The 13,982-nt window shown below is 51.7% G+C and overlaps 1 protein-coding gene across 1 annotated transcript; it reads right to left on the bottom strand.

Moving 5' to 3' along the window:
- Positions 1 to 1,529: 1,529 nt before the first annotated feature.
- Positions 1,530 to 8,964, bottom strand: LOC141434542 (uncharacterized; the record flags this gene model as incomplete). Its single annotated transcript, XM_074096964.1, is given in 7 exon segments — positions 1,530 to 2,330; positions 3,884 to 3,938; positions 4,999 to 5,072; positions 5,635 to 5,712; positions 6,900 to 7,068; positions 8,147 to 8,419; positions 8,866 to 8,964. Coding segments are annotated over 7 exon segments (1,020 nt in total), but the record flags the coding sequence as incomplete, so codon positions are not given.
- Positions 8,965 to 13,982: the final 5,018 nt, after the last annotated feature.

Raw genomic sequence — 13,982 nt, 5'->3', positions numbered from 1 at the left:
AGTATTTTATTTGTAATTATATTTTTATGAAAAAATGACTTTCTGCCAAGTTTCTTGCGGCGCATTCTTCTTGGCAATGATGGTCTTTCCGAAAGCGCTGGTAGTTTAAAAAAATGACGTGTAAAAGTGCCCATTGCGGCCTATTTACTGAATAAATCATTTGAATTTTAATTTGAAATAATTAAAACATAGATCGTACTCGCCAAACTAAACGACATTGGTTCAGCGACTTTTAAAAATAATGGAGTCTTTAGATTTTCCTTTTTTCACACAAATTAATACTGCAATCAATTTACGCCATCACCATCCTAGAACACAACTGACGTCGCCTGTCACGCTCAAACATCAACCATTTTGCTTTACATTGCTTCTTCGAATAATTATTTTATTTTTTCATCACACTTGCTCGTAAACAGTGTCGTAACATGCAGGCTACCTTGATTGCAACCCCCCAAATAAAACCCTCGACCTTAATGTGCTTGCCATGAAGCCCAAGGTCGGTCCCATGAGTCGGTGCCCGCACTGATGGACCTGCTGCAGGACTATATGGACCACATGCACACGCACGTTGCGGCGCATGCCGAGTGCCGAGGGAGGGGGAGGTAGAGGGCGACGCTGCCAAGAGCACAGCCTAAGGTATCGCCAATATTTGGAACAATTATATTTTTTCTTTAACAAATATAAAATTTTACTTGCAAATGTGATGAAAAACATTGTATGTCGCACGGGCGGTACTAGAATTACGAACATCGACTCATTAAAGCCCTCAGTCTTCGACTTCGGACTTCTAATAGACTCTCGTTCGTAATTCCTTATTTACCGCCCTTAAGACACAATGTACTATTAAAAGTTGCTGAACTAATGTTGTTCATTTTGACGAGTATGATCTACGTTTGCTCATCATATTACAGGCCACACCCGGTATGTTATAACCTTTGGTACACTAGTAGGTATTTTTGCTGAAATTTATTTTGGTGAAATTTAGACTAATTGGGTTTTTTAGGTTTCAAATTACATGGGGGGGAGGGGCATAATAAATCCGAAAAATAATAATAATAATATTTTATTTAGTTTCACCTGTCCCATTGTCTGTCTGTTTTTTTTTTTAATCTTGCAAGTTAAATTCAACAAACTTCCAGTAGTCGGATTGACATTAAATTTCACATACTTATGTAAATTGCGTGACAATACAATAATCTAGTAATGACATCCTGGTAGTCCAGCCAGGATCGTCTCCGCAGGACGGAACTCTTCAACGGTTAATGGCATCGACTTGAAGTTTAGTATGCCAATGTATACAGAGCGGCAAAAATTCTGGCCCCAAAAATGTATGCAGAATCGGTAATGTTGTATGAAAGATGGGCCAAAGAGGGCAAATTTTGTGCCGCTGAGTACAGTTTAGGTAACAATAAGTAAAGAACACAAGAAGTATTAAGCAAAAAAGTTAGTATTAAAAATTAAATTTTCACCAAAGTTCTGACAGGTGGCTAAAAGAGACGTGCTCTATGCTACTGAAATAAAATACTATGTATGTCCGTTTAATTTATTAAATCATAATAATCTTATATTACATAAAATGTTTTCAAATACTTATTTCATTTCATAGTGGTATGAAAGTGTTTACACAATGTATTACCACTATCGGGACCGCGGTAACGCCGGCGAGTATGTCGACATAGCTCTTTCATGAGTCCCTTCTCCGACTATCCCTATTTCCTAAACGGGATCTTAGTTTCTGATTCTGTTTTTCACCTTTCGGAATGAACACAAATTAACATGTAAAATTATTAATTTCTTTGAAAATTAAATGTGTACCGAATAGGTACATCAGTTGACTAATATAATATCTGACGCGGAGGACGCCCCCCCCACCCCGCGCATCGCAGCTGTGACAAAAATAAAATACATCTCCGACGGATTCATAATTGTGGACTCTCGGCACACCCGCGTCCAACACGTCACACCACATCGAACCTAATTGTGTGATATAAAAGCAATCCCTTTTAGAATTCGTGTCCAAAAGAAACGAGTATTGTTTACAATTGGGTTGATGCTTTATCAGTAGATATTTAAGCTCTCATTAATCAGACGGACATGTTGTTTAGCTATTTTGGCCTCGAATTCTATAAGAGAGTATGACTTAAGAAGCATAAGTCTAAGTATTATTGCAAACAGGCAGGAATCGTGTAGCAGGCGACGGGGGCGGCTAGTCGTTGGCGACGGGCGGCGGCGGCGGCGGCGGCGCGAGGAAGGCGGCGGCGCGCCCCAGGGCGGCGGGTTGTAGGGCGCGCGCCACCCGCCCAGCGCCGGCGGCGGCATGCCCATCATACCTGCGCACACGCACACACTCAACACTTGCATCGCTACGTTTCATCGGCGACGATCCTAGACCGTGTAGCAACTTTTTAATTTGGCTATGTTGTAATCCAATCACATACAAGAAAATATATTCGACGTTTGGCTCATTGACGGGTGGAATCGCGAGATGACGCGTGGCGTTAGTATCATGTGGCCCGTTTGACATTTCGTACGGGATTGTGCAAATTCGCGCAACTAGCACGACGATTTATGCTACGTATAGGATTGCCTTGGAGCGCTTTCACATATCTATAGGCGTTTTTGTCCATTATATACTTTGGTAGCGCAGCTGCAGCGCGACAGAAGCACGACTGCAGCGCTCCGAGCTAGCGGTGGCGGTGGCAGATACAGTGAAGCGCGAGCGCGGCTGTCGCTAGCGACGGCGTCGCGACTTAGCCGCGCCACGGCCGCTGTAATGTGAAGGGGTTCGCTGTGCAGCGCTTCAGTCGCGCGACAAAAACGCTTATATGTGAAAACGCTCTTATAATTAAATGAGCCAATCTCAAGCGACTGCAACGTCAAATGACCTCTCTTCGATAACACCTAGCGATATTGTGTTTGTCACAGAACCCTCGCAGTTAAAACAGGTATATCAAACCCAAACGATAGTTCATTCGTGTGCAGTAATTCCTGCATATCGTAAGACAAGTCTCCAGGGTAGAGACCGTTACAGTTATTTCTACATCACGAAATCTGTTGAGCTATGAATGTTGGTATTAAGTACAGTTGTAACTTTTAGATCCTGTTATTCCTGTTTAAAAACTTTACAAAAATGCTGATTCATTTATAAATGGTATCATTTATATTATAACTATACATAAACTAGACAAAAGAGGCAAACACACAGACAAATTATTATTATATTTACCCAGTATGTCAGTTCTGAAAATTACAGAATGAAAATTAGAATCCTTGTTTCTGGTTTCGATACTAAACTAAAGCTCACGTTAGCCCGCCGCAACCGAGTACAGTCGAGAGCAAGGACATGTTTACACTTTATTATCTTCATTATATTATGCCTTCTGTACAGTTCATATAAGTGACGGCGAGAACGTATCTAGTATAAAAGTTTACACAAAGGAGCACAACTAGCAACAAGCCACAGCTCGGCAAACTCCGTGAGATGAAACAACAGTAACGGCACAAGCGCCGCGCCGCTGCACTCTACGGACTAGTTGGTTGCAAGTTTTTCCTTAGTATTAATTTTACAGATATTTACAACTCTATAAACAGTCGACGTTTAATCGTAAGTTCCAAGACAATCAAGCACGTGGATTTCTGCTTGAACCAAGCATTTTGATTGTTTACAATGATCTCAATGCAGTGTCTACACTACATAGAAATCACAGTTTGTAGTCGCTGATCTGCGAAACCATCCAACAGATTTCAATGAAATTTTGTGAATGTGTAGGGTCAGTCCCAGTGTTAAGATGGTAGGTGGCGCTGCTGTGGAGCGAGGCGCAAACAAAGTTGCGGGCAACAGCTAGTGCTCGTAGTTTGTAAGAGGTGGTGTGTGGTGAGTTACCGGGCGGCGGCGGCGGCGGCGCCATGTGCTGCGCGCCCATGCTCTTCTCGCCCGGCTGAGGGAAAACATTGCATTTATTAATACACGGTCACGGTAACAGTCACAGGGAACAGAAGAGACAATTTTATTAATGGTAACTGTCCGAGTTACTTGGGATCTTGAAAAGTTTCACTCAGACATAGAAATACGTGTATTTCGTGCTAGCACAGGGGACTTTAACCTCTTGGGGCCTGGCGCAATATATATATAACATATATGACGTAATGTTTGAACTTTACTTGATTGACGTTTGGTTCAAATTGCGATAGCAGAAATTTTACGTCGGGCCTCAGGAGGTTAAGAGAGCAGTATCTGCGGGATAAGCCCCGTGTGCCACAAGAGCTACAAAAGAGCAAGTACACGCCCGTCTCTAGTGGACGCAGCCCAGTCAGCCTGAGGCCCATTGGAGCACGCCAACATCCCGATCAGTTGTCTGGGCGCGCGGTGACGAATTTGCTTCATTCAGTTGCGTACTCTATGTCGAGGCAACTTTCCCGGGAAGAGGCATCTCAAATGGATGCGGCTCTATTCGCCGACGATACAAGATAAGTTATTCAAATCCGTACTTTATTATATTATGACATTGTATCTGTTACATCATCATTTCTAGATACCCGTACTCCGTCTAGCCTGGTCTAAAAGGTACTTAGGCCTCAAGAGTAATTAAAGTTACCTAAAAAGCACAATGTTTAGTCTCGGCCAAAAGTGCAATAGATGAACTCGTATTATCGAAGGCCTCCCCTTCGGATCGGCCTTCAAACTAACTCGTTCATCTATTGTTTACGTTCCAGGTTTTACAACAATGTACTATAGTGGCCGAGTGGTTAGAGAACCTGACTACGAAGCTTAAGGTCCCGGGTTCGATTCCCGGCCGGAGCAGATATTTGTATGAATAATAGGAATGTTTGTTCTTGGGCTTGGATGTTTAATATGTATTTAAGTATGTATTTATCTATATAAGTATGTTTATCCGTTGCCTAGTGTCCATAGTACAAGCTTTGCTTAGTTTGGGACTAGGTCAATTGGTGTCAAGTGTCCCATGATATTTATTATTTATTTATTATTTAGTTAGTTACCGGGTGGTGGTGGTGCGCGGGCGGCGGGAAGGCGGGCGGCAGGCCCGGCGGCGGCGGCTGGTTGTTGGCCACGCCTGCAACAAGACAAATATTCATTCATTAACACAATCATAACATAAGTCATCTAATAACTATTCTAATTATACGCTAGCCGACAGCTTAAGGCAGCAATTTAAACGCTATAATGAATGTATCAAGTCGACTGCAGTAAATTATTGGGCGTAAAAGGCGGACAGTCCGCAGAGTCGATTTGTATAATAATTTCACCGAAAGGTAAAATCGATGCTTTGCTGTACGCATAGTGCATCCAATTATTGAACAATTTTCAACGTCGGTGGACTAAAAGTGTGCACTCAAAACCGACATGACTTTACCGGCCGGACAATACCGACCTGATATTTGGAAGCACAAATGGCTTCGAATAAACAGCGTGGTCAATTCCAATCACTCAATATCAACCCGGTATGAATATTTATATTCCCCATTCAGAATGTACATTAGATTATTTGGCCCGTATAACAACTAATAAAAAATAAAAAATAGCATGCTATCGTTTTTTTGGGCAATGGGGCGACACTTGTTGTAGGGAGTGTCCGAGCACTGGAGACGGGGGAGGGGGGGGGGACGGGGACGTACCGAGCCAGGGCGCCGTGTGCGGCGGCGGCGGCGGCGGGAACGCGGCCGGCGGCGGCGGCAGCGACGCCGGGATGTTACCTGCAAGACCAACATACGTTAAAAAAATAAACAAACTAATTACAAATGCCATGCTGTGATAATGTTTTACGATGGGTCAGGAATCAAATGGCTGGCTGTTTCACCATCCATTGATTAGTGTTAACTGGCGGTTAGGTGTGATGTCGTCTTTATTTGTTTTGTTCGAATAGACGGAGACGGCATCACATTTAACCGTCGGTTAACGCTGATCAATGGATGGTGAAACAGCCCCTAAAAGTATTAAAAATGTTACTGTTTCACGCTCAAGCGATTGGCCGCATTTGGATAAAATTTGGTATTCAGAGTAGCAGTATAATAACACTAGGATTACTAGAGGACATAATAACGCTAGGATCACTAGAGGATATAAATCCAAAATTTAATTTGTTAAGACTACAGACATGAAATTTGGCGTGTGGGTGTTTTTTATCCAACATTAATGAAATCCATAAAGCAATTTTTGGGAATTATTACGAAATCTTGGACCTAATGATGATTGCACGCCGAAGCCGAAGCCCGCCCACTAAACAAATTAAAGTTACGAGTTTAATAAGTAATAGTGTCTAACGTTTCCGGCACTCGCGATCACAATCAAATGACAGTTTCCGCAAACAAAAACTTCCATTTAATTGTGATCGCGAGTGCCGGAAACGTTAGACACTACGGCCTCTGGACTATCGCAAAAAAAAAGTAATTTTCACACCTCTCCTTCAGAAAAGTAACTTTTCCTCCCTGACGAGAGGGAGCAAAGTGCAACTTTTCTGTTCAAGGCTTTTCTAAGTGTTTTATTGCAAATGTAATTTTTTGAAGTTGTTAATTGTAAAGCCACACCATTTTCTATGCTGGTTGTTCTTTAATAATATTTAGAAATCATTTTTTCAAGTTTCTTAATGCTCGGTGTGAAAAGTTGTATGAGCCACTCGGGAGCAAAATTATTTTCATCTTGGCCGTTAACACGTGAATCCCTCATTACGCTCAGGATTCTACTTAAGAATGCCTCGCTACGCTCAGGATTCTATTGTAGAATCCTTCGCTACATTCTGGATTCAATGTACGCCCTCGCCGTAAATACACCATTTTGCTCCCTTGTGACACAAATAACTGTTGCATATTTTCCGCGACAAAGCGGAAGAAAATTGTTCGCTGACTTAGTCCAGTCTAGATCCAGTTTAAAGTGATGTACGTACCCATAGGAGCGGGCATGATGGCGCGCGCGGGCTGCTGTCCCTGGAACAGCCCGCCGAAGCGCCGCGCGCCGCCCCCGCCCCCGCCCCCGCCCCGCCCCGCCCCCGCCGCGCCCGGCGGCGCCTCGCCCAGCTCCGCCATCAGAGACATGTACTCCTCGTCGATCTTGGCCTGGAACACAACTCAGATATAAATGCGGCTCGATGACACATACGAAGTCGGTAAAGGCGGATACTTCGCCTGTGTACTGGAAATTACTTCTACTTTTAATTTGTTGATACATTTTTGCAGACTATCTGCGAAAATGGAACAAAAATATCGTACTGTGATATTCTTCTAGAAGGAAAACCCTAGGTTCTTTCACTTAAATTCATCAACTTATTAATTCATAGTACTCGATATATTTTTATGGTTTCATATGTCTATGAGAAACTCATATTGTCATATCTGTCTGACTGCGCGCAGCTCAGCTTAGAAACTGTTTTAATTCTGGGAGCAGTTAAATATTATAAATGCGAAAGCTTGTAAGTCTGTTTGTTTATTTGTATCCTCATCACGTCTGAACTGCAGCACCGATTTAGATGAAATTCGGTATACAGACAGTTTGAGTCTCGGGGAAGGACATATGATAGTTTTTATCCCGAAAAATTGCATAGTTTCCGCGGATAGACGATTTTTTTAAAGACCCTATTTTAAAGTCTGGTTTAGACTTGCCAGAAAAACCTTCCCAGTCGCATCATGCTGCGAGGTCGCAAAGCCAACGAGTTTGTCTGTAGCGGTCAATCGAGCGCCGCAATGTAATGCAACTTGTACGATTTTTCTTGTAGGTCTAAACTGGACTTAAAAAGGAACCATTATCTGTATCAGTTCGCGTATCCTCCTGAAGCCCACCATATAAATATTTTGAAAAAAAAATGGACAAAGCAATTAGAATCCAATTGTTTCGAGAATAAAGTCAAACTGCCGTCAAACTGGCATGGTGTAAAACAATAGAAAAACAAAAGAATTTTTACTTTGTTACATTGTCATAGACACCTAATTCCCTTGAACTTATTGTGTACATTCTATTGCACATTGGGCCGCACGGCCCGAGGGTATCACACACAGCTCTTTTATGGATATCACTCGATCATATTGGCATGAGTTCGGCGAGTGTGTTAAGCCAAGTTTAGGAGGTGCTATAAATATCGTGCGAGTCGCGTTAGACGGCCGCTTTGAGCGTGACGTAGTGTAGTGTAGTGTAGTGTACCTTGTCAGCGGGGTGCTGGGGCGCGTGTCCGGGTCGCCTGGCGCGGCAGTCCTTGGCGATGTGTCCGGCGCCGCCGCACGCGCTGCAGACGACGCTGCTGGTGACGTTGGGCTTGTCGGGGCAGAGCCAGGTGCGGTGGTCGGCGGCGGCGCAGTTGGCGCAGCGCGGCGCGTCGCTCTCCCTGAGGGTCCCGTTCAGCTGCGCCAGCTCCCGCAGCTGCATGCGCCGCAGGTCGTTCTGCCCCTCCGGCACCTCCACGCCCTGACGGATCACCTGCGCAACACGTCACGACACGTCACACGACAGCTGACAGCTGACAGCTGACACACCACGTGCCCGCTTTCGATCCGATGGTACCGCGTGTCGTGCGAAGTTATCAGTTATAAACTTACAACGAAAATTATATTAATGTTAAAAAAACAAACACATATGAAATATAGTTTCATTTTACAACAATTTCCGTATCAACATCCTGATGTCTGGCCTGCCAGCCAGATCCACCAATTCTGTTCTCATTCTTCTCATCAATCAGAATTCATCGTCAAACATTCTGATCGGCGATACTGTAAATTGCTTGCTAACCAAGCATTCTCGCAGACCTGGGTCGATAAGTAAGCAACGAGTGGTCCATTTTCAATTAATTTCTAGTAGAAAAGAAAAAGCTCAATAGTTCTGCCCGTCCCTGTATGTGTCTGTCTGTGTCACTGTGCCCCACTGACCTCCTTTATCTTGTCGAGCGCCTTGCGCACGCAGTCCGCGCTGGTGGCCGTGATGTACGCGTGCAGCGGCTCGTCCTCGCCCGGCAGCGGCTGCCCGTCCTTGTGTGTCTGTCTGTGTCACTGTGCCCCACTGACCTCCTTTATCTTGTCGAGCGCCTTGCGCACGCAGTCCGCGCTGGTGGCCGTGATGTACGCGTGCAGCGGCTCGTCCTCGCCCGGCAGCGGCTGCCCGTCCTTGTGTGTCTGTCTGTGTCACTGTGCCCCACTGACCTCCTTTATCTTGTCGAGCGCCTTGCGCACGCAGTCCGCGCTGGTGGCCGTGATGTACGCGTGCAGCGGCTCGTCCTCGCCCGGCAGCGGCTGCCCGTCCTTGTGTGTCTGTCTGTGTCACTGTGCCCCACTGACCTCCTTTATCTTGTCGAGCGCCTTGCGCACGCAGTCCGCGCTGGTGGCCGTGATGTACGCGTGCAGCGGCTCGTCCTCGCCCGGCAGCGGCTGCCCGTCCTTGTGTGTCTGTCTGTGTCACTGTGCCCCACTGACCTCCTTTATCTTGTCGAGCGCCTTGCGCACGCAGTCCGCGCTGGTGGCCGTGATGTACGCGTGCAGCGGCTCGTCCTCGCCCGGCAGCGGCTGCCCGTCCTTGTGTGTCTGTCTGTGTCACTGTGCCCCACTGACCTCCTTTATCTTGTCGAGCGCCTTGCGCACGCAGTCCGCGCTGGTGGCCGTGATGTACGCGTGCAGCGGCTCGTCCTCGCCCGGCAGCGGCTGCCCGTCCTTGTGTGTCTGTCTGTGTCACTGTGCCCCACTGACCTCCTTTATCTTGTCGAGCGCCTTGCGCACGCAGTCCGCGCTGGTGGCCGTGATGTACGCGTGCAGCGGCTCGTCCTCGCCCGGCAGCGGCTGCCCGTCCTTGTGTGTCTGTCTGTGTCACTGTGCCCCACTGACCTCCTTTATCTTGTCGAGCGCCTTGCGCACGCAGTCCGCGCTGGTGGCCGTGATGTACGCGTGCAGCGGCTCGTCCTCGCCCGGCAGCGGCTGCCCGTCCTTGTGTGTCTGTCTGTGTCACTGTGCCCCACTGACCTCCTTTATCTTGTCGAGCGCCTTGCGCACGCAGTCCGCGCTGGTGGCCGTGATGTACGCGTGCAGCGGCTCGTCCTCGCCCGGCAGCGGCTGCCCGTCCTTGTGTGTCTGTCTGTGTCACTGTGCCCCACTGACCTCCTTTATCTTGTCGAGCGCCTTGCGCACGCAGTCCGCGCTGGTGGCCGTGATGTACGCGTGCAGCGGCTCGTCCTCGCCCGGCAGCGGCTGCCCGTCCTTGTGTGTCTGTCTGTGTCACTGTGCCCACTGACCTCCTTTATCTTGTCGAGCGCCTTGCGCACGCAGTCCGCGCTGGTGGCCGTGATGTACGCGTGCAGCGGCTCGTCCTCGCCCGGCAGCGGCTGCCCGTCCTTGTGTGTCTGTCTGTGTCACTGTGCCCCACTGACCTCCTTTATCTTGTCGAGCGCCTTGCGCACGCAGTCCGCGCTGGTGGCCGTGATGTACGCGTGCAGCGGCTCGTCCTCGCCCGGCAGCGGCTGCCCGTCCTTGTGTGTCTGTCTGTGTCACTGTGCCCACTGACCTCCTTTATCTTGTCGAGCGCCTTGCGCACGCAGTCCGCGCTGGTGGCCGTGATGTACGCGTGCAGCGGCTCGTCCTCGCCCGGCAGCGGCTGCCCGTCCTTGTGTGTCTGTCTGTGTCACTGTGCCCCACTGACCTCCTTTATCTTGTCGAGCGCCTTGCGCACGCAGTCCGCGCTGGTGGCCGTGATGTACGCGTGCAGCGGCTCGTCCTCGCCCGGCAGCGGCTGCCCGTCCTTGTGTGTCTGTCTGTGTCACTGTGCCCCACTGACCTCCTTTATCTTGTCGAGCGCCTTGCGCACGCAGTCCGCGCTGGTGGCCGTGATGTACGCGTGCAGCGGCTCGTCCTCGCCCGGCAGCGGCTGCCCGTCCTTGTGTGTCTGTCTGTGTCACTGTGCCCACTGACCTCCTTTATCTTGTCGAGCGCCTTGCGCACGCAGTCCGCGCTGGTGGCCGTGATGTACGCGTGCAGCGGCTCGTCCTCGCCCGGCAGCGGCTGCCCGTCCTTGTGTGTCTGTCTGTGTCACTGTGCCCCACTGACTCCTTTATCTTGTCGAGCGCCTTGCGCACGCAGTCCGCGCTGGTGGCCGTGATGTACGCGTGCAGCGGCTCGTCCTCGCCCGGCAGCGGCTGCCCGTCCTTGTGTGTCTGTCTGTGTCACTGTGCCCCACTGACCTCCTTTATCTTGTCGAGCGCCTTGCGCACGCAGTCCGCGCTGGTGGCCGTGATGTACGCGTGCAGCGGCTCGTCCTCGCCCGGCAGCGGCTGCCCGTCCTTGTGTGTCTGTCTGTGTCACTGTGCCCACTGACCTCCTTTATCTTGTCGAGCGCCTTGCGCACGCAGTCCGCGCTGGTGGCCGTGATGTACGCGTGCAGCGGCTCGTCCTCGCCCGGCAGCGGCTGCCCGTCCTTGTGTGTCTGTCTGTGTCACTGTGCCCCACTGACCTCCTTTATCTTGTCGAGCGCCTTGCGCACGCAGTCCGCGCTGGTGGCCGTGATGTACGCGTGCAGCGGCTCGTCCTCGCCCGGCAGCGGCTGCCCGTCCTTGTGTGTGTCTGTCTGTGTCACTGTGCCCCACTGACCTCCTTTATCTTGTCGAGCGCCTTGCGCACGCAGTCCGCGCTGGTGGCCGTGATGTACGCGTGCAGCGGCTCGTCCTCGCCCGGCAGCGGCTGCCCGTCCTTGTGTGTCTGTCTGTGTCACTGTGCCCACTGACCTCCTTTATCTTGTCGAGCGCCTTGCGCACGCAGTCCGCGCTGGTGGCCGTGATGTACGCGTGCAGCGGCTCGTCCTCGCCGGCAGCGGCTGCCCGTCCTTGTGTGTCTGTCTGTGTCACTGTGCCCCACTGACCTCTTTATCTTGTCGAGCGCCTTGCGCACGCAGTCCGCGCTGGTGGCCGTGATGTACGCGTGCAGCGGCTCGTCCTCGCCCGGCAGCGGCTGCCCGTCCTTGTGTGTCTGTCTGTGTCACTGTGCCCCACTGACCTCCTTTATCTTGTCGAGCGCCTTGCGCACGCAGTCCGCGCTGGTGGCCGTGATGTACGCGTGCAGCGGCTCGTCCTCGCCCGGCAGCGGCTGCCCGTCCTTGTGTGTGTGTGTGTGTGTCACTGTGCCCCACTGACCTCCTTTATCTTGTCGAGCGCCTTGCGCACGCAGTCCGCGCTGGTGGCCGTGATGTACGCGTGCAGCGGCTCGTCCTCGCCCGGCAGCGGCTGCCCGTCCTTGTGTGTCTGTCTGTGTCACTGTGCCCCACTGACCTCCTTTATCTTGTCGAGCGCCTTGCGCACGCAGTCCGCGCTGGTGGCCGTGATGTACGCGTGCAGCGGCTCGTCCTCGCCCGGCAGCGGCTGCCCGTCCTTGTGTGTCTGTCTGTGTCACTGTGCCCCACTGACCTCCTTTATCTTGTCGAGCGCCTTGCGCACGCAGTCCGCGCTGGTGGCCGTGATGTACGCGTGCAGCGGCTCGTCCTCGCCCGGCAGCGGCTGCCCGTCCTTGTGTGTCTGTCTGTGTCACTGTGCCCCACTGACCTCCTTTATCTTGTCGAGCGCCTTGCGCACGCAGTCCGCGCTGGTGGCCGTGATGTACGCGTGCAGCGGCTCGTCCTCGCCCGGCAGCGGCTGCCCGTCCTTGTGTGTCTGTCTGTGTCACTGTGCCCACTGACCTCCTTTATCTTGTCGAGCGCCTTGCGCACGCAGTCCGCGCTGGTGGCCGTGATGTACGCGTGCAGCGGCTCGTCCTCGCCCGGCAGCGGCTGCCCGTCCTTGTGTGTCTGTCTGTGTCACTGTGCCCCACTGACCTCCTTTATCTTGTCGAGCGCCTTGCGCACGCAGTCCGCGCTGGTGGCCGTGATGTACGCGTGCAGCGGCTCGTCCTCGCCGGCAGCGGCTGCCCGTCCTGTGTGTCTGTCTGTGTCACTGTGCCCACTGACCTCCTTTATCTTGTCGAGCGCCTTGCGCACGCAGTCCGCGCTGGTGGCCGTGATGTACGCGTGCAGCGGCTCGTCCTCGCCCGGCAGCGGCTGCCCGTCCTTGTGTGTCTGTCTGTGTCACTGTGCCCCACTGACCTCCTTTATTTGTCGAGCGCCTTGCGCACGCAGTCCGCGCTGGTGGCCGTGATGTACGCGTGCAGCGGCTCGTCCTCGCCCGGCAGCGGCTGCCCGTCTTGTGTGTCTGTCTGTGTCACTGTGCCCACTGACCTCCTTTATCTTGTCGAGCGCCTTGCGCACGCAGTCCGCGCTGGTGCGTGATGTACGCGTGCAGCGGCTCGTCCTCGCCGGCAGCGGCTGCCCGTCCTTGTGTGTCTGTCTGTGTCACTGTGCCCCACTGACCTCCTTTATCTTGTCGAGCGCCTTGCGCACGCAGTCCGCGCTGGTGGCCGTGATGTACGCGTGCAGCGCTCGTCCTCGCCCGGCAGCGGCTGCCCGTCCTTGTGTGTCTGTCTGTGTCACTGTGCCCACTGACCTCCTTTATCTTGTCGAGCGCCTTGCGCACGCAGTCCGCGCTGGTGGCGTGATGTACGCGTGCAGCGGCTCGTCCTCGCCGGCAGCGGCTGCCCGTCTTGTGTGTCTGTCTGTGTCACTGTGCCCCACTGACCTCCTTTATCTTGTCGAGCGCCTTGCGCACGCAGTCCGCGCTGGTGGCCGTGATGTACGCGTGCAGCGGCTCGTCCTCGCCCGGCAGCGGCTGCCCGTCCTTGTGTGTCTGTCTGTGTCACTGTGCCCACTGACCTCCTTTATCTTGTCGAGCGCCTTGCGCACGCAGTCCGCGCTGGTGGCCGTGATGTACGCGTGCAGCGGCTCGTCCTCGCCCGCAGCGGCTGCCCGTCTTGTGTGTCTGTCTGTGTCACTGTGCCCCACTGACCTCCTTTATCTTGTCGAGCGCCTTGCGCCGCAGTCCGCGCGCTGGTGTGCCGTGATGTACGCGTGCAGCGGCTCGTCCTCCGCCGGCAGCGGGCTGCCCGTCCTTGTGTGTCTGTCTGTGTCACTGTGCCACCACTGACCTCCT

The sequence above is a fragment of the Choristoneura fumiferana genome, chromosome 13 (assembly GCF_025370935.1).
Source record: "Choristoneura fumiferana chromosome 13, NRCan_CFum_1, whole genome shotgun sequence".
Classification (NCBI taxonomy): Eukaryota; Metazoa; Arthropoda; class Insecta; order Lepidoptera; family Tortricidae; genus Choristoneura; species Choristoneura fumiferana.
This window is presented reverse-complemented; position numbering and strand designations above follow the sequence as displayed.